This window comes from Rhipicephalus sanguineus, chromosome 2 (genome assembly GCF_013339695.2).
Source record: "Rhipicephalus sanguineus isolate Rsan-2018 chromosome 2, BIME_Rsan_1.4, whole genome shotgun sequence".
Lineage (NCBI taxonomy): Eukaryota > Metazoa > Arthropoda > Arachnida > Ixodida > Ixodidae > Rhipicephalus > Rhipicephalus sanguineus.
The window spans coordinates 140,907,226-140,928,612 of record NC_051177.1 but is presented as its reverse complement, the minus strand read 5'-3'; the positions used below and the strand labels follow the sequence as shown (position 1 = coordinate 140,928,612).

General features: G+C 45.2%; 1 protein-coding gene across 12 annotated transcripts in view; it reads left to right on the top strand.

The window, feature by feature from the left end:
* The window catches only part of LOC119383728 (fatty-acid amide hydrolase 2), a 116,742-nt gene that overhangs the window by 21,152 nt on the left and 74,203 nt on the right, over positions 1-21,387 (top strand). The window contains exons 1-6 of one of the 12 annotated variants that reach the window (XM_037652001.2): positions 1,941-2,293; positions 5,443-5,662; positions 6,156-6,365; positions 14,296-14,415; positions 14,921-15,075; positions 16,134-16,229. The exons of 3 other annotated variants lie outside the window; for them this stretch is intronic. In XM_037652001.2, coding sequence (XP_037507929.1) covers positions 2,105-2,293; positions 5,443-5,662; positions 6,156-6,365; positions 14,296-14,415; positions 14,921-15,075; positions 16,134-16,229 — 990 coding nt within the window. In that variant the 5' untranslated portion in view covers positions 1,941-2,104. Of the gene's footprint in view, positions 1-1,940; positions 2,294-5,442; positions 5,663-6,155; positions 6,366-14,295; positions 14,416-14,920; positions 15,076-16,133; positions 16,230-21,387 lie in introns of those variants that run through there. 8 more of the 12 variants (XM_049412642.1, XM_049412652.1, XM_049412651.1 and 5 more) reach the window with 8 other exon arrangements.

Sequence of the window (21,387 nt, the reverse complement as noted above, 5' to 3'; positions counted from 1 at the left end):
CGTCAGAAAGTTAAAACGAGCGTCCCGAGTTGTTTTGACGGCGCACTAAATGATGTGGCTCGTGTATCAAGCGTTGTCCGGCTCAATGAGGCACCGAATAATCTTGTACGCCTTGTCGACGTACCGTTTGATGCTGCTATAAGCGATAATGCAACAACAGGCAAGAAATAATTTACGAAATGTTATCTAAACAAGGTTCAGATGCGTCGGAGAGCGCCGCTCTACGATGCTGCACGACGACGCCAGCCGACAGCTATAGACAGTTACATCAAGATGTTTCAACAGTTAGCATCAAGATGTTTTCGCAGTGAACAGAAGCGCTAAAATTACTGCAAGGAAAACGTGAAACTAAACGGGGTGAATGACCGGGTACGAACGAAAAAGAGCGATACAACAGCCGGGGTGGTATTCTAGGATAAGCGCGTTCAAGATACTTCGCGAGACTCGACACTGAAGAGACTTTTGCAAACTGTCTGCAGATAATGGTCTCGGCGCACCGCCAGACACGCTGTTTGCAGACACGTGGATGCATGCGATACAAAGAAAGCGTGTGGAGGCGAAACTACCATATCTCCTAGAGGGGCCTCTCGAGAGCATCACAATCTAATGATGCAACTGCGGGGTTTTACGTGCTAAAGTGACGATATGATTACGAGGCACGCCGTAGTGGAGGACTGCGAATAAAATTTCACCATCTGGGCTTCGCGAACGTTCTCTTAAAACTAAGTGCACGAGTGTCCTTACGTTTCGTGCTGATTGAAATGCGGCCTCCGTGACTTGGAACGGAAACCTAATCCTCCAGCTTGGCAGCGCGACAGAACAACGCAACCTTGTCAGCGCTCTCGAAGCACATCCACGATGCAGCGCGGGCATCGATGCCGATTGCACACGATGTTCGGAACCAAAAAAAGGTCACGCACATATAAGCTACGACGAAGGGCGCTTGCTGATTACCGTGAGCACTCGGCCTCTCAATGTTTACATCGGAGCACGGCGGTGAATTTTGCACTCTTGCCCCGGCCGTGAACTCCAGATAGGTGTATGGAAACTAACATGCAATGAAGCCAAGGAATGCATGGGGGACGTTATTTGTAGTCTTTTAACTGTGTTGCAGTAATTATAATATAAATGGGAAGAAATCAAAGCGGAGGAAAAGACAGCTTGCAGCCTGCAGGAATCGAAGCTGCAGCCTTCTAATAACGCCTCCAATGCTCTACCAATTCAGCTACGGCCGCGGTCGTTTTCCCGTCCACTTGTCGGGTACTTCGCCTTCCTCGGGGGAGTATGCTCGGAGTACCTTAATAAAGTCAGGTGGTTTCTTATTCATTCACCTAAAACCGCTCGAAGGCGAAAGCCATGTTCTTCTTCGTTTTCTTTTTCTTCTCAGAGGATCGTACTGAGCCCCCACGCCCCTCCCCCCATTCCCCCGAAAGGGTTCTGTACTTAACGTGCTTTTGCACGGCCTCCGTGATCGGAAGATTTGTTCACTTCCCATAGTTCTGTAGTGCCAGCCATCGGGATCGGGCCACATTTGAGCAAGCGACGATGTGTTGGGACGACATCATCGTGCGGCGTCATGATGACGTGACAAATTTGCCATCGGTGAGGTCATGATGAGGTCACATAATGACGTCAAGGCGTGAGTATTTTTTTTCCCGCATCACTTCGTGTTTACAACGACGGCACCTTTTCGCGTTTGACGAGGGATCTGACACGTGAACGCTGCAGTTTTCGTCATACATCCTAAGCTGGGCACATGCAAACAAGTGAACAAAAACATCGTGCTACGAAGTGCGATCAAGCGAGCGCATGTTATCTATAGGCAGTAATGGAGAGTCGGAACGTTAGTCTTTTCCGCGACATCATCCACGCCTCCCACCAGGCGGCGACCACAACATCTCTGGGCTATAAATATACATTCAAGCAAGCCTGTCTGGAAACACGCGCACGCTTTGTATGTACGTCCTCGACCCTCCGCTATTGCCGCGATAGCGAGTGGTTGGCACAGGAAAGTGACACTTCCCGCGTGCACGTCCAATGCGAGATAGCTCCAAGTGGGGCGTGTTCGTCGGCTGGCGTTTTCTCGCAGGGCGTTCTTCGAGCAATGGCTACCATCTTGGGAAGTTGTCGTGAGCTGCTAGTAGAGCTGGCCGTATATTTGTGGTGCACTGTAACGCGGCTAGTGTTTGCCCTGTGGTTCTGCTGGAAAAAGCCTCGTCCACTGCCACCTGTCACCGATGAGCTTCTGCTGCGTTCCGCTACATCTCTTGCTGCCGACATCAGAAATGACAAGGTAACGCCGCTCTTCAACATCACTGGCCTCGAAAATCGTTTTTAGCCGAAAGTTCACGTGGTCAGTACAGCCGTCAGCACGCTTAACACGAACGCTCCGCAGCGTGGCTTGGGCTGGTTTTATGATGCCAGCCGTGAAGTGTTTGGCGCTGTTGATGAAATAATACATCGGTATGCTTGGATAATATGTCGGCATGTATTGGTAACACCATGGTAACACCTAGGCAACAACCCAAGGCTCGCGCGCTGGCGTCAATCAAACTGTTTCAGACCACGCTGTGGCGCGTTCGTGTTAAGTGTGTTCATGGCTGTGCATAAGCTATAGATAATTAATTAAGGAATTGTAAACTACGGATTAGAACATGTGGCTCAGAGTGAATACGAACAAATAAATACACGTCGACGACAACTGCAGGACTGAAACCGTGCAAATGATTACATACGGCACTCTACAAATGCAGAGGCGATTACGGCTGAGGGTCGTTACTTCAATTAGTTGAAATTATCTTAAAATTTCGAACCTGCAGGCTTCTTTCTATCCTTCAGTGCTGCCCTACGCGTCATCACGCCATCGCTGACATTATGTGTTCATAGTCGTCATCGGCACGTCATGATCAATATACACTGTGATACTCACGGTATTCACACTACCCGCATCCGCCAACGGGGTGATGTCATGCATCGGCGTTAAAATGTGAACAGATATGACCGGACGAGGTAATCACTGCTCTGTTGCAGAGTTTTAAAATATGAAGCTGTGCGCATGGTTTGATGCGGTGAAAAATGTTGGGTGGGTTTTGAACAGCCCCCCCCCCCCCCCCCCCGGCTACGCCCCTGCGTCTAACGACTTGCTATGCAGCGTCCGCCTCGGTGGTACATTGGTTAGAGTGCTCGGCTGCCGACTCGAAAATCGCGGCTTTGATCGCGGCAACGGTAGTCACATTTCGATGGAGGCGACGTGCTAGAGGCTCACATAGTGTGTTATGTCAGTGCGCGTTAAAGAACACCAGATGGTTAAAGAACACCAGATTTAGACCAGATGGTCTAAATTTCCGGATCCCTCGACTACGGCGTGCCACGTCATCGTATCCTGGTTTTGGCATGGAAAACCCCCGATATTATTATTTCCAAGGCAACAGCACATGCAATGCTATTGGTAGCGATTCAATCATGGCCGCATCCGCCCCCTGTATCGTAAAACAGGGTTATTGCGCTTGCTCAGTCATCACACTCACATATGTAATGAAGGAAAGAAGATGACTCTTAAGGGCTCGTTTTTCTTTGTTAGACACAATATTAATGAGACCTAACAGACAATCATCGGTACATCACATATGTAATGTACCGCAAAGGAAGTAATTAGTTCAGTAACTTTCAGCTCCATTTACACAGCACCCATAACCTTCTGATAAATTAAATTATTAACAAGGTTTCGCACCTAGTTCAGCGTGGACATCAGAACCTATAGAATAAATTGGTATTACACATGCCCCGCCACGGTGACCTAGTGGTTATGGCGCTCGACTGCTGACGCAAAGGTCGCGGGATCGAATCCCAGCCACGGCGGCTGTATTTTCGATGCAGGCGAAAATGTTTGAGGCCCGTGCACCTAGATTTAGGTGCGCGTTAAAGAACTCCAGGTAGTCGAAATTTCCGGAGACCTCCACTACGGCGTCTCTCATAATCATGTCGTGGTTTTGGGACGTTAAACCCCTGATATTATTATTAGTCTTACACATAAAAAAAACGTACCACGGTTGTGCGGTCATTTGCAAAAGACCGGAACGTTAACATTTACCGCACATTGCTGACGTTGATGTGTCCACAGGGAGTGAGCAAAAAAGAAAAAAAAAGCTATGTAAGTTACAACGAAAATCGCACGGTCCATCGATGGGCGCTTGTTGCGGTTGGAGTGAATACGTGAGGGCCTCACGATCTGCGGGCATCCGGCTTGCTCCTCAAAGACACACCGTTGCCACCATGTCAGCAAGCACCGAATAGCATTTTCTTTCACCGAGAAAAAACAGCGTTGCTCTTGTCTGTGGTGTCGCTCGGTGCTCACCTATTACTTTCTGCCTAATAACATAAATATTCAGGCAATCGCCGGACCTAATAAAGTTGTGTTCAATTCAATTAAATCATGAACAAAATTGAAATCGTTTTCCGCTCTCCGACTCCGCATTGTTGCGTCAAAAGAGCCAAGACGGCAAGCATCGTTGTCTTTTGAGCTGCTACACCGATCACCACAACAATTAGCTAGCTGCATTGGAGACGATCGACGGTGTGAGAGAGGCTGCCGAAACGTCGTAATGTGCTACTCGCACGCGCCCGCTTTTCACGTCAAGACGTCACAATACAGCATAACCTCTGGAAACGAAACCCACACTGGCTGTAGAAAAGCAAGCTTTTATACCAAATTATTCACGGCGCTCTGAGGCATAGAAATGCCTTTATTATGGTTTCGAGGTCTTGGACCCTCGAAAATGAAACCCTTGAAGCGCCGTGTCCTTTAAATCCAATGTAATAATTATTAACACTAATTGCACGCACCAGCATGTGTGCGGAAGTACAATATGTGCGTGCGAATATGTATATTGCTGGGTGTTGTAAAACACCTATAGGTATGCGTACGCCATCGTTGCATACGTATGCATTCTGAGGTGAATAGCTGGTTCACCTCAAAATATGTATAACTTCCGCGATAAAACTTTGGGTGTATAATGAAAATGCTTGTTTTGTGTGAAGGTTGTCAATTTGTTATGGAAGAAAAGTTTCATACAGCGTATGAAATTTAGTTACTTTAGCTGCTTACTAGGCAAGGCACCCACCGTGCTAGCGTGGCAACTTAGGTGTCGCGGTGCTAACCTTCATGATGCGGGTTCGATTTCTGGCCCCTGTGAATGAACTTGAATGTGGCGAAATGCAAAACGCCCGTTTACTTAGACCTTGGTGTAAGTAGAAGGATCTCAGGTAGTCAAGGTCACCCGGAGTCCTCCACTACCCCGTGGTCGTAATCATATTGTGGTTTTAACACGTAAAACTCTGCAATAAATATTTTGGTGGGGGCAAGACAAATGATTTTTTAGGCTCTGTTGTTTGAATAACCACTGAAAGCTAATGCAGTTATCACCTTTTTTCTCGTCCTTGCAGGTCAAAAGCGTGGACCTTGTCTCGGCCTACATCAGACGCATTCGGGAAGTGCAGCCCATTATAAACGCTGTCGTCGAGGAGAGGTTTGAAGAGGCTCTCAAAGATGCCGAGGAGGTCGACAGACTGGTGACATCGGGAACAATGAGCGCAAGTCAAATGAGCAAGGAAAAGCCACTGCTGGGGCTGCCATTCACTTCCAAGAACAGCATTGCAATCAAAGGTTACTTACTGATTGCTGGCACGCGAGTTTTAAAGTAAGTTTTAAAGAAACCATAACGGACAAACGTGAAGCTCAAGCAAACTGAGATATGATACGCGGGGAGTTGACTGCGGTGAAAATTGGCTCTCCCTAAAATGCAGAACCCTAAGCACACCTATGTCCAAGACTGATATCCCAACGCATCACAGCAAAATGCTCATGCCCAAGGGAAGCAATACTGGAGTTGATGAGGACTACCTCATTCTTTTCAGGAAACCTAATACACTCACTCCACCATTTAGCCGCCTTACTTTGTACGGCGCTCCCAGTCCCTACATTAGAGTGATTCCTGACGTCTTTGAAGGGAGAGGGGCAGGAGAGCGCACCGTGTGCACTATTACGCGTGCCGGCATTGGAACATCGCCACGTGGAAACGTCTGATTTTACCGTTGCTTTCTTTTCCATTTCTGACGGCAGAATTTGAACAGTGTAACGAACAGTGTTTCCCTCGCAGGTATGCGACAGGATGCGGGCTCCTTATTCTGGCATGGACGGCGTGCTGAGGAAGATGCCCCGAGTGTGGCGCTGCTCAGGGCAGCCGGAGCCATCCCACTGGCGCTGACCAACGTGCCCGAGATGTGCATGTGGGGCGATTCGCAGAACTTGGTGGACGGCTGCACGCGTAACCCCCACGACACTCGTCGTAACCCTGGTGGAAGCAGTGGTGCGTACCCAATACATGTCTGTCGAGGCAACTACTTTATACACTGGCCTGCATGTATATATGGTCCTGTGTGTAGCGCTCATACTTTGTGCGTGATGTAACGTTCAGTGACGCCTTCGTTTTCCTCTTGTCCTTATCAATTTGTACATCTTAGCCTTTGCTTTAAACGCGGGTAGACACAATGTCCCTTTCAAATGAAAGTTCCTTGTTCGTATTCTTGGTTGTTGGATTGGTTCTTCTGTGAACTGGCGCAGCCGACTCATGGAGGACCAGCCATGTGTCATGCGACACAATGTTTAAGAGCTATCAACAGAAAAGAAATGATTAACTGATTACTGTTTACATGTTAAGTGTTACAGGTTAGATACGTTGGACATTCAGTTCGTCCACTTCCTTGTCTGCAATTAATATACAGCTAGTTGGCGCGCGTGCAGGATTTTCTGCTATGTACGCACCAGTCTACGCTTCCGGCCATTCGCGACTTCTCCTCAGCGCTCACCACCTAGAAGGCGCGCCTGAAGGAGCATATCAAGGCTCTGCCTTGAAACGAAACAAGTTCTGACATTACGGCGTGCGCTGTGACTTTTCTGCATAGTTCTACAATTGAAAAGAGAAAAAAGCAAGGTTTCCTCTGACTTAACAGCGAAATTGTTTCGACGTTTCTCCACTCATGTAGGTGGCGTCTTCTGGAAACCCTGACGCAAATGAGGTGAAGTCGACGAGTCCGCTAATCACATACTTCCTTGCAAGGCCACGGCTGGTGTAGTACGCGTCGGCGTGCTACACCAGCCACGGTCGGTGTAGTGCGCATCGGCGTGCTGGTGTGGCACGCCGATGCGTACTACACCGACCGTGGCCGCATACCGGACACTTACGAAGACGTATGTGATTAGTGGAGTGCTTGACATCCCCTCATTTGAATTTGGGCTGAGTTAGGATTGGTATCTTAACTCAGAATTGCCGCCGCGAACAAGCGCTTGCACTTATTGGATAGGCCTGCAATGCACGAACAGTTAGTTGCTTTCTTCAACCTCCGGATGGCTTGAAAGGATTAAAAAAAATCTGATGCAGCCCCTAGAACAAGCTGGGCGTTTGCACGTGCAGCTAAACTATTTACGCTGTTTCGTTACGGAGATCCTTGAGACCGACTAATATAAGGTGACGTCGGCAAGCACCCTTTCACCTTCGTCGAAACACCGCGATTCATCTTTACTATACCCGCGGACAACTTTTCTTGGCAATGAAGGGAAAGCTACGGGGGCGGAGCGTCTGCACATATGTACTGCTACGCGAAGTGGTCCGGTTGGGCGCTCGTCTCGTAACGCCGTGGAAAGTGATGGCTAGCATTGCATTTCGACGGAAACGCTGCTTAGCGTTTAAGGTACGGGTAAAAGGCGCGACTTTTTCACGCACGCAAAAACGCGAAGTAACAACGTATAAAGTAAAAGAAATACAAATATCTCGCTGGTGTGGGCTGCGTTCCGTCTCAAAAAGCTACATGCAGAAAATGTAGGAGTATTTTAAATATCTCACGCAGAAAATACGGACGCAATTGTGGGACTACATTCCTTAGCGGTAGGATGAGTGCATTGTGGCTCTGTAGCCTTCGCTTCATTGCCAAGAAAAGTTGTCCGCGAGTATAGGCTGAAACGTCAGCATGGTGTTAAGCGAAAGTGCTGCCATGACTGTGGCCGTGAATGCGGATATCGTAGCCAGCTTTGTTCATTTGAACAGCGTTATCATTGCAAGCAGCAGAGTTTGAGTTTGCGAATGAAGGGGGGGGGGGGGTCCTCACTCGGTTGTATGTACACTCATTTATTTATTATTACTTTTTATTTCAACGTACTGCAGGCTCAAACGCCCCTTGCAGGAGTGGCAATAGAAAAAAAAAAGGCACTCATGAACAGAACTGAATGGATTGCACTTTAGTAACAAAGGATTCTACAGTATTACAATTCAGAACACTATTACGTAAGTCGTTCGAATGAGAGATTGCTATGGGAAAGGGTGAATATTTGTGTGTGTTGACGCGGCTTGAAGGTTGTCTAATTGTCTTACTTTGGTTAGTTCTTGATGAGTGTTTGAAAGGATGAAGTAAATAACGTGACCTTGGAATTTTGAAATGACCGTGGTAGACGCTGTGTAAGTTGGCACGAGTACTTTTCCTTGCTATGTTGGCATCTTCAAGGTGCGCTTAGACACTTCACTTGACTAGCTAGCAGGGCGAATGCCTAGATTCATGCTTCAATTTAAGGGACAAGTGCGTAAGTTAGGCGCTGCCACGAAAAAGTGCAGCAGCTGCGCTTTTACGTCCTACTTCAGCATTCTGCGGGACATACTGAAGGCGTTCAAGGCAGTCCCTGCTTGCAGTCCCCGCATCATCGACAGAGCACAATATCGTAGCCAGAGCGGGGCCTTCAAATACCTTTATGCCACCGTTACCTTTTCCTTATAGAAATCAGTGGTAATCAAGAAGGTTGAATCATAAATGGGCTACTAAGAGGCTTGGTATAACCTCAGCCTGGCTCTATCGTTGTACGTCGCGGAATGTTCAAACTGTTAGGATACACGCAGACATTAAAGTCCAACGTTACAATTGCATTACATGTACTTATAATATTTAAACAAGATCCGTGCTTGGCCAGTCTATGCGAACTAAGAACAACTGAGTAACAAGTCATCCCGAAAGACCCTATCACGGTATATTTTTCGCGCGGATTTAATCTTTTTCATCCGCACGTGTAGCTATTTGTATGGCGTTCAGAACAGCTCGGCTGCGATGTCTGCTGCAAGGCAATAAAGTTTGCGAAGCACGCTATTGGAGGCGTCGTAGAAATATCGCAGGGCTATCGAAGGTGTAGAGCCGAAAATCGCTGAAAAGCGTCTGTGAAACAGCTTCATTGTGGGCGAAGTACAAAAAACGTAGACGGAAAAAAGGAGAACGACACAAGACAGGCGCTAACTTCAACTGGCTTTGAATCGCCGAAATCACACGCAAGAAAACTAACAAACAAAGCAATCACGGCGCAACCCAGCGTGATAACAAAAGAACGAGCAACACATTAAACTATCTGAATATTAGAGGAACGTGCACCACCAGGGTGACGTGTCCCTTTGCAAACAGCCTTGCTGCACCACGCGCATGCCTACCCCTTTTCCAACAAGTGTATTTCATTATGTGATAGTGCCACAGGTGACTGGATGATGCATGAATTTCCGTGTTTATTTATCTGGTAAGCCTCCACCACTTCACGTGCCCTCTAGTTTTTATGACGAAAGATCACGGAAGTTTCACCAAAGACCGGTGAGCAGCCGCAACTCTTGCAATGAATGGCCAAATGAGAATACGGTGTACCCTTCAGAGAGCTATGATGCTCACGTAATCTTATATTCAGGCACCTGCCAGTTCGGCCTACGTATGCCTTCCCACAACTGGTGGGCAAGCAGTATACCACCCCGCACTCACAAGGCACAGATTTCATTTTGTGCTTCACATTACATGTCGTTCTCCTCTTTTCCGTCTACGTTTTTTGCGCTTCGCCCACAATGAATCCTCGCCATCTAGCCCAATTTGCAGTTCTGTTGTGAAACAGCTTACGTATTGTCTGAAAGCCATCGCAAATCGGCAGAAACGACAGTAAAGCACAACGTTGGGTGTGTCCAGATAAGATCGAACACGAGGTCCCGGTCAGCATTCCCGATTTTGATGAAATTTGCTGTAGGTCTAGGCATTACAACCAGAACAATGGTTTCGCAGTTAGTATCGCGAAAAAAAATTTTTTCGCCTGAAAAAAAATATACAAATTTTGGCCTCAAAAAACACTTTTCCGCCAATTTCGCGATTTCTGAATTTTCAGCGCACTTAGGGAAAAAACGGCGCACTTCTTCGTCAAAATGTTTATTCCCCTTAAAGAACAAGTGAACTATAATCTTATGAGTCTATTATTTCTCTTGCTTGTGGAAGCACTTTCGAAGAAAAAAATCACAAACTTAGCAAATCGCACAAAATACCTGTATTTCAGGAATTTATTGCTGCAAGCAAGTTAAAGTGAGGATAATAAAAATCGGTACATATTAACTTTGATACATTCGCTCTTTTAAAATAATTTGCGAGGTTTTATCGCACTACGTGTTACTCGATAATTGGGCTGAAACGTAAGTGATTTACCAAAAACGCCGAAGTTTCAAAATGATTTTCTCAAAAAGGCCATTTTTAATTTTTCTAAAATCCCTCTGATTGAAGTCAAGGACGTCGTCTACCATTCTGCAGAAGAAAAACGTTGCATTATTTTGGTTGCTCACAAGTTATAGTGCGTCAAATGTGACCATGCCAGCCTAGCGGCCGCGTTGTTCGTTATGTGCTGAAACTCGGATATAAGTTGTTAAAAATACTTGTACGTGACATAATCACAAATCAGCAGCTCCACACCAACAAATGCTCAGCCAGGTGGCATGGTTCAGCAAGCTTTGTCTTGCGATCAGCCGCTTGACAAACCCGCAGCAGCGGCCGCTCGATGCTGCGGGCACTCACATTACATGAGTGCCGCTTCGACTGCGGATGAGCGCCCCTTGCGCGCCGAACTACGCTCAGAGGACAAACGAGAGAAGGAATGCATCACTGTGAAAGTTAAAGGCTGTTAAGTGCCAACAAATGTCATAATATGCAAGGAAAACTCTGCCGGCAATTTCCCAGTGAGCGCCTTCAATACAGCACGCATGTATTTTTTCCCTGCTGTTATCCCCGAAGCCGCAAAATATCGTGATAAACGCTCGACTTGCGTTGAATATTCTATCTGCGGACGCACAACAATACAGTATTGTAAAAGCGGTTCTTTAATGAAGCAAAGGACTTGGACACGCTTCTTTTCACAGGCGGCTGACACAAGTGGTCTGGAACGAGGTGAAGAACATCAGTTTGAGTTGTTCGACCATCGGAAGCACGTATGACAGCTTTCTTTAAATGTCAATGGCTTTATTTTGTGTCATATGTTCCTCATAGAATGAATACAATTATCTTTAGGCCATCAGAAGAGAGAAAGCAACACATGAGCGCACTACTGGAGGCGCTCACTGGGATGTTGCCGGCAGAGTTTTCGTTGCATATTATGACATTTGTTGTCACTTAACAGCCTTTACCTTCCCAGTGATGTATTCCTTCTCTCGTTTGTCCTCTGAGCGTAGTTTGGCGCGCAAGTGGCGCTCATCCGCAGTCGAAGGGGCGCTCATGTAATGTGAGTGCCCACAGCATCGAGCGGCCGCTGCTGCGGGTTTTTCAAGCGGCTGATCGCAAGACAAAGCTTGCTGAACCATGGCACCTGGCTGAGCATTTGTTGGTGTGGAGGTGCTGATTTGTGATTATGTCACGTACAAGTATTTTTAACAACTTATATCCGAGTTTCAGCACATAACGAACAACGCGGCCGCTAGGCTGGCATGGTCACATTTGACGCACTATAACTTGTTAGCAACCAAAATAATGCAACGTTTTTTTCTGCAGAATGGTAGACGACGTCCTTGACTTCAATCAGAGGGGTTTAAAAAAAAATTAAAAATGGCCTTTTTGAGAAAATCATTTTGAAACTTCGGCGTTTTTGGTAAATCACTTACGTTTCAGCCCAATTACCGAGTAAAACGGAGCGCGATAAAACAACGCAAATTATTTTAAAAAAGAGCGAAGGTATCATAGTTCACATGTACCGATTTTTATTATCCTCACTTTAACTTGGTTGCAGCAATAAATTCCTGAAATAGAGGTATTTTGTGCGATTTGCCATGTTTGGGATTTTTTTCTTCGAAAGTGCTTCAACAAGCAAGAGAAATAATAGACTCATAAGATTTTATTTCACTTGTTCTTTAAGGGGAATAAATATTGTGACGATGAAGTGCACCGTTTTTTCGCTTGGTGCGCTCAAAATTCTGAAATCGCGAAATTGGCGGGAAAGTGTTTTTTGAGGCCAAAATTTGTATATTTTTTTTCAGGCGAACAAAATTTATTTTCGCAAAACTAACTGCGAAACCATTGTTCTGGGTGTAATGCCTAGACCTACAGTAAATTTAAATAAAATCGGGAATGGTGACCGGGACCTCGTGTTCGATCTTATCTGGACACACCCCGTTTCAGAAATACTTATGTGCGATAGCTACCGCATTGTTTCAATACAATTAGTACTGGGAGAACAGCAGATGCAGACAATTTTCTTGCAACACAGAAAGTGTTGTGAGATTAGCTTCCTCAAGAGCAAGGACCTGCTTTTCGGTAACCTGAAGGTCTTTTCTAACCAGAGGAACCACTATTAAATCTGGCATATGCTTTGAGCGTACGTTAAAACAACGCATGTTATTCAAATCGAGCTATGTGACACGGGTATGACGGTTACAAAAGCCCAACGCGTTCCTCTGGAACGTTGAACACCTGAAATCGTTCCCGTAAAGTTGTGACTTCGCAGGCTAGCAAGTGTCCTTTAGAAATAGCTGTGCATAGTTAACGCCAAAGTGAGAGAAGCCGTCCTTTTTCGAGAACACTCGAAAAAGGACGGCTTCGCTGAGTAGTCGATGCGATGTGCACCACTATAAAGGTTTTGTATTTGCCAATTCTTGACCAGTTCCCTCAAAATGCACGTGTGACTGTGAGATAACGGGTATAAAATTTCCTTGTGTTTAGAAATGTGTTGCACTTTTATGTGTATACATTTCTCATCAGCAGACTTTCTTCGATAAGAACAATGCATCGTTTTCGTCATCCTGACGTAAACAGCTCAATGCTACATGCGACGAGTCTGTGCTTGTGCCACTAGATACTGCTGCTATATACTGCTGTATACTTCGCTAACTTCAGCAAGCTTCGATTCAAATACGTTTAAACAATGTATTAAATCTTCGCACGTGATGAAAATGGGAAGAGTCAGCCGTTACTTGTTTTGGCCAACCACGAGCAAGATCGTACATTTGTTCACCTGCTTCGCACAGCTTAAACAATGTGGCAGCCGCAGTTACTGGCTTGGTATTGCCTCAAGAACCGCGCTCCTGAGTGCAAAATTTTCCGCGCGAAATTTTCAAATACCGGAAGAGAAGCGCTTCAGAAGAATCAAAGTGAATATGTCTCGAAATACGAATTTTGAACGTTTGATATGTAAGTGATGTACAACTACAGTGAGAAGAAAAAAAGAAACGTTGGACGGAACAGCAACGTAGATAGGAGTTTGCTCGATACGCCAAATATGCTTCCAGGTGCAGTTTATGCACTTCTCCTAATGCAACTTTCATGACCATTTAGTAACCAAACACGGCAGAAATTGACGGGGAGACAGGTTATTCAAGTGATAAGAAATCGTTCGACGAACAGTGTCGCTGGAACCAATGATTCGACGAGAGGAGTTTTCTTCGTCAAGGCGGCAGCGGTCTTCCTTGCGAGCCGCCTTGCCCTCCTGCACCCATTTTGAGGTGTTGTGAGAGTTAGGAAGGCGTACATAAAGACGCTGTTAAAGTTGCTAACCTGACAAAGAGAAAAGACCTGTTGTGCAAACATTGGTTCTGGGACATCCCTCCTTGAGCAGTTTCACACCGATAATTAATAATTAGTACCCAGACAAATAGGTAACGATGAGTTCTCAACGTGAACAACCTCCGCATATGTTAGAAAACGCAACGAAAGTTGTCATAACCATAGGCGTGTGCACAGGGGGGCATGGGGGGCACCCCCCCTAATCACCTAAGAGGGGGGGGGGCGAAATCTGCCCCGTACATTGACCCTTCTAGTCAACTAAGAGGAGGGGGGCGCAAAATCTGCCCGATACATTGACATAGTAGGGTGGGGGGGGGGCGCTGCGATGAACCTTTGCCCCCTCCTAATGGGCAACCCTGCGCACGCCTATGGTCATAACCAAAGTGTGCAGACTGATATTTCCGCTCTCTTTCCTGTCGCTAACCGCAGGCGGAGAGGGAAGCCTTCTGGCAGCGAGTGGATCCCTGATTGGTCTAGGCACCGACATTGGCGGAAGCATCCGAATACCAGCAGCCTTCTGCGGAATCTTCGGCCACAAGCCAACAGCTGGTGAGAACCGCAAAATCCGAGATGTTTCTTCAATTGCGCGCTCTTCCACGCCTTTTTTCAATTTAGTAACAAAACCGTGTTTTTCAAGAACCGTCATAGTTTCAGCAGTATGGCCAATGTCAGCCAATGTTTCAGCAGTATGACGAGCGTCCTGCTCGTGAGCCCGAGGTGGCGTGTCATGTTTCATACCTCATGTGCCCATATTCGGACATGCGTTTGCAGCCCCCATCTCTGACGAATGAATTGGTAATCACAAATAAATAACTATTGCAGGCAGCCTAAAAATACTGTAATGAGCGACGCATTTGAAAACTTGTTTCGTATGCCGCCCTCCTCTGGCTTACTTGCCACCTGTTAGCTGTATGGTGAAGGATTTGCTCCAGTTATGATTTCAGTGTTACGGGAGAAAGAGTGCAGCTAAAAAAAAGCCGTTTTAAATGCAGGTGATCATAACACTAGCATTATCTTGTGGACTTTCTGTCTTTTCTACGCAACGTACCCTCAGGAGTGGTGCCCAACACTGGCCTGCTGCCAGATGTCGGAGAAAACCTGGAGCAGTTCAACTGCGTGGGACCCATGACCAGGTTTGCGGAAGACCTGCCGCTGGTGTTCAACGTACTGGCGGGAAGTACGACCATGAGGCTGAGACTAAATGAAAAGGCGTGTATAATTTTGTGGCTCTCTGTCTTGGTACACAGTACACTACGAAGATTATGTCCACTTGGCGCGAACAAATAACGGGGGAAGGGGACAAGGCGCGCGCTAACTTTCGACTCTTTATTCATATTGTGTTACAAGCACATATTATACGCGATGACGTGCGCAGCATACCACAAACAGATTCAAACGCGCAACACCGCACTCACAGCCTACTATCAAAAATCCTTCTTTCCTCCCGCGAGAGTAACGCTGATGTATCGCTAATACATGGCGATCCCCGGGTTTTGATGTGAAACGCCTCCAAGAATTCACGAGCCATGGTGTCCTTGCTTTTTTGGATAAGATTCCGAATCTTATGCAGCCCCGGCTGACATTTATGTGAACTGCAGTGAGCTGACTATACCCGCAACGTGTTCTGTCTTAGTGCCAGTGAACGAATCACTGTCATTGTGCATTTAATTAGCACAATGGTGAGTAAGTTCGAAAAGTGCAGAGGGTTACTACATGTCCAGAATGTGCGCTTTTGAAAAATTATCGTTGTTTATGTGCAGAGCTCGCTATCTGAAAATTGATGACCAAAGCGATGACGAATGAAAAGGAAATAGAAATTTCTACTTGTTAATTGTTACTGTTCTTTCTTAACCGAACAAATTTAGAAGGCGATCGTTGAGTACCGAAAGAAGAATGCACTTAGTTCATTAATGACTCATGGAAAGTCCTTATCTTAGAAGCCGGTGAATTTAACGGACTGGCTTTCGGTTCCCTCCGACAAATGATTCCTCCCAACTTCTTTTTAAAGTCAACTTTCTTGCTCAATCTTGGGAATTCGGATTGCAATACATTGTTTTAAAGCTCATATTTGGTTTCTTAAAAAAATAGGAGTGCAACTTATACGAATACGTGCTGAATGAGCCGCGGCGCATTCAACTGATTTTTTAGTGTTGAAATTTAGACAGCTGTCAGCTTTTACATAAAGATGGAATTACGTGTCGCCTAAGACAGAGTTCACATAAAACCTTCTTCCATAAAGAATTTGAAATGATGTTTGTTTTTTGCAGGTAAATCTGAACATGTTGAAGCTTTATTACATGGACACGGAGGGAAGCCTTTACATCAGCCGGACGACAAATGATGCCCGCCGAGCTGTTAGGCAGGTTAGTAGTAAAGCACGCTGAGCTATTCGCGAGAAAAAAGAAATAAGAGGGTGTTTTGTTTTGGTGAATATAAATGGTAATCTACGTATTCGTTGTCTGGAGTGACGAATTGCTTACCCCGTGCTGCGAACAGATTATGACGACGTCTTTTCTTGCCTTTCCTCCATGCCATTGCTACCCCATCCTCATTCCGTAATGCAGAGTAGCTAACTACAAGTCAGTGGACACGGGAGCAGTGCTTACAACACCATGCCTAACTGCCTTGTATTCGCTATGCAGGCTTTGTTCACGATCATCCTCGGATGGTCGCCCTGCTTATCGAGTGTTCCTGCGCCGTTCCAAATGATTCTACCAGCCACAAGCATATCTGCGCTGGACGACTGCGCGCCACCCGTTATGTTGGCAATCTCGCTGGACGTTCCCATCCGCCCCCCAGCCTCATCGACGCAGCCATCACCAGGAGACGAAGATTTAAGCTGCCTACCAAGCGACCTACCATTCAGTGGACACGGGAGCAGTGCTTACAACACCATGCCTAACTGCCTTGTATTCGCTATGCAGGCTTTGTTCACGATCATCCTCGGATGGTCGCCCTGCTTATCGAGTGTTCCTGCGCCGTTCCAAATGATTCTACCAGCCACAAGCATATCTGCGCTGGACGACTGCGCGCCACCCGTTATGTTGGCAATCTCGCTGGACGTTCCCATCCGCCCCCCAGCCTCATCGACGCAGCCATCACCAGGAGACGAAGATTTAAGCTGCCTACCAAGCGACCTACCATTCAGTGGACACGGGAGCAGTGCTTACAACACCATGCCTAACTGCCTTGTATTCGCTATGCAGGTGCGTACAACCGCCTCTCTTCACGCTAAAAAAACTGACGATCGGTGCTTGCTACTGTTCCCGTGTCCACGGGTATTATTGGATACTATATGTGATTGCTTTTCCGTTGCCCGTCTGTTACTGCAGTCGGGTGATGTCGAGACTAACCCTGGACCTAACACACGCTCCGAATCAGTGTTTAATCTAGATTCGCTCCCCGCAGACCCTTCAGAACAAATGAACGTATTGTTCAAGCTACTGAAGGATCTGCACACTCGATCTATTGAAGGTTCCAAAGCCCAATCTGAGCTAGCCTCTGATGTTAAAGCTATCAAAAACGGCCAAAAGGGCATCGAGACAAAAATTAATGGTCTCCAAAAACGCTTAGACTTGCTCGAAGAAAAATCAAGCAAAGTCGATGAACTAAGAAAATGGCATCCGCGCACACCCAGGTCGAAAAAGTTGCTTGTAGTTTGGACGCGTTTGATTCACGTCTCGCTGAGCTGGAGGATAGGTCACGCCGTGATAATCTTATATTCCGAGGTATTCCTGACACGAAGGAATCATGGCAAGAAACTGAAACCAAGCTAATCACTGCAATAAAATCAGTTTACGATTCATTTCCCGATGGCGCAATAGAACGTGCACATCGCCTCGGTTCCTCCAGTCCAAACAAGTGCCGCCCCATCATTGCAAAATTCTCACACTTCAAAACAAGGGAAAGCATACTTGCTCTGCGAAACCAATTTAAACAACAAAATCTTTCAGTTGGTGAAGACTTTTCATTACCAACCCGCATTGCTCGTAAAAAACTCTTTGAATTTGGTACCACCCAGTCTGGTTCTTCCAACTTCAAGCTCCGTTACAATAAATTGTTTACGAACAATAAATGCTATGTGTACGACGCTACCAGTGATTCTGTACATGAACTCACTCAGAATGTAAGAGTTACTGGAAACAATCCTACGAATGCACGACGTCCGGCACAATAGGAAAGCGAAGAGGGAAGTGGCCGACCGCCTCGCGCATCCGCATTTTACCTACCCATTCTTTTTACAAATACAAGAAGTGTTGTCAACAAATTCTTTTCCTTGTCATCAGCAATTGACACGTGCGACGCGAAAATTGTCGCCCTTACAGAAACTTGGCTTCCTGCACATGTGCGTGATTGTGATATATTTTATGGCGCCACTAATTTCGCTATCTACCGGTGTGACCGCACTGAGCGTCGAGGAGGGGGTGTCGTTCTCGCCATTTCGAAAGATATTCCGTCCTTTCATATAGACATTAAAACTGATCTTGAGTGCACATGGGCTTGCCTAACACTCAGTCACACAAAGATAATCCTTGGCGTGTGCTATCGCTCGCCTTCATCACCTGCCACCTTCATTGACAATTTACATGATGCCATTAACCTCGTTTCTTCACGATTTCCCTCATCACCTTTGTTCTTACTTGGCGACTTTAATTTTCCTAACTTGTTGTGGAACACACAACCACCCGGTATAAATCCCTTCTCATCTCAGGCAAAAGAATTTTGTGAGCTTTGTTCCGTGTTTTCACTTTCCCAACTTGTTACTCAGCCGACCAGAATCACTTCCAACACTGCGAGCACGCTTGACCTAATTTTAACTAATCGTCCAGACCTAGCTTCCCCTATAACTTTTCTACCTAACATTAGCGATCATTCTTTAATAAGTATTGGCATTAACGCTAGCCCTCCTAAACGAACTAAGGTTAAGAAAATTATTCGGGATTACAAGAAGGCTAATTTTGATGCAATTAACAATGAATTAGGCTCATTTCTCGACAGATTTTTAATTAACTTTGATACTCGTTCAGTTGAGAATAACTGGGATATTTTTGCAGATCAGGTACGCCTGTTGACAGAAAAATACATTCCCAATCGTGTAATCCATTCTAATGCACAAGCACCTTGGTATAACTCATACATCAAGCGCCTTTCTAACAGAAAGAAACGGTTCTATCGCTTAGCTAAATCCTCTTCTAACCAAGCACGTTGGGAATCGTATAAAATTGCTAATCGTGCATATTTATCTGCACTAAAATTATTACTTAACCCACACACTACCCGAAATGATCAAAACAAACATTCGTAAGTTCTGGCGTGTCATTAACCCCCCATGCGATAGCACTATCATCCTAAAAGACACAGAAGGTGAAGTAATCTCAAGTGACGCTTGCGCGATCGCTCTTAACGACACATTTTCAAATAATTTTTCGGTTTTGAGCAATATTCACCTACCGGGCACTAATTCATGCGACTATCTTATCATGGATCCTGTAATTGTTCATTCATCTGGCATTGCTAAACTCATTGATAAATTACCCTTCAACTCAGCCCCAGGCTTCGATGGCATTAACAGCAAGTTTCTAAAAAGCACTAGCGTGTTCAGCTCCATCATATTGACCAAAATCTTTGAACAATCCATAAACACGTCCACTCTGCCTTCGCAATGGAAAATAGGGAAGGTGGTCCCACTACATAAATCCGGCAGCAAAAACTCACCCATGAATTACCGCCCGATCTCGCTAACCAGCACCTGTTGCAAACTTCTGGAACACGTAATTTTCACCAACCTGGTTACCTTTCTCGATTCTAACTCATTTTTCACCACATCTCAGCATGGTTTCCGTAAAACATACTCATGCGAAACGCAACTAATATCATTTACTCATGGACTACACTGTATTTTAGATCGCGCCTCAACTGCTGACTGTGTTTTTTTAGATTTTAGTAAAGCATTTGACAAGGTTTGCCATCAACTACTTCTTTTTAAACTAAGTCTTTTAAAACTCGATAGTAAAATACTGAAATGGGTTGAATACTTTCTTTGTAACCGCTATCAGTTTGTTACTGCTAATAATCATGACTCACCTTTAACCGAAGTTCGCTCCGGTGTGCCTCAGGGATCAGTATTAGGACCACTCCTTTTTCTAATCTATATTAACGATCTACCATCTGCATTGACTTCTCACGTTCACTTGTTCGCTGACGATTGCGTAATTTATCGTGAAATAACCTGCACTGACGATACTAACGCTCTTCAATCAGACTTAAACTACATAAGTGATTGGTGTAATACCTGGCGAATGGAACTAAACATTAACAAATGTAAAATTTTGCGCGTTCATAGAAATTCCACTACCCTTCCATTTTACCATTTGAATAATATACCCTTAGATTCCGTGAACTCATACAAATACTTAGGCGTTCATATAACTTCAAATCTAACCTGGTCTCTTCACATTGAATACATAATCGGTAAAGCTAACAGCACGCTTGGTTACTTACGTCACAACTTTTCTAACGCCCCATCATCCCTAAAATTACTACTTTATCAGTCATTAGTGCGCCCCAAATTAGAGTATGCTGCAGCAGTTTGGGACCCACACAATGAAAACCTCATCTTTTCTCTAGAGCTCGTTCAAAACAATTCAGTTCGATTCATTTATTCTAATTATAACCGTACTTCCAGCATATCTTCAATGAAAGCTAACCTATGTCTTCAATCGCTAGCATCTCGGAGGTATATAGCTCGCTTAACTTTGTTTCACAAGTTATACCATCATCCATTTCTTCAAAATGACTTCATTTCGCAGCCGCATTACTTATCGCACCGTGTCGACCATCGCTTCAAAGTCAGAATTCAAACATGTAATACTAACACGTTCAGTCATTCTTTTTTCCCCAGAACATCTCGGCAATGGAACCACCTTCCCTACGACATAGTCGCCATCAATGATAACAAACTTTTTCGCAAGGCTGTTGCTAACATTGCTTAACTTGAAAATTGCATCATGTTCTTTTATCGTTATGACTGTTAAGTAACTAATAAATAATTAGCTAACATTGTATAAGCAGCCATTAATGCCATGTTACCTTGTTTTGTTCATGTTAGTACCTGCGAAGCATTTCCTTACTACATTGTCTGTACTGCTATTACTAGTCTGTTGTTTTATTGCGTTACTGTATTATTTTCTTGTTGTGTTATATTACTACCCAACTTTTGTACAATTTCCCGTTTACCACTCCCCTCTGTAATGCCTTCGGGCCTTGAGGGTACAATAAATGATTAAATAAATAAAAATAAATAAACTGAACAGTTAGCCAGGTTAACTTAATAAACACACTGCTTTTTATTTCATATTGTCTATCGCGAATCTTCGAATTATTTATAGTAGCATACGCACGGCTAGGACTCACGTGTGGTACATGCTTCTTAGAGCATGACTTGCTTCCGCAGAATATGTAGCGTCATAAATGAATTGACGAAATTAAAAGGAGAGAGAAACCGTATGCAAAGTGTTTTAG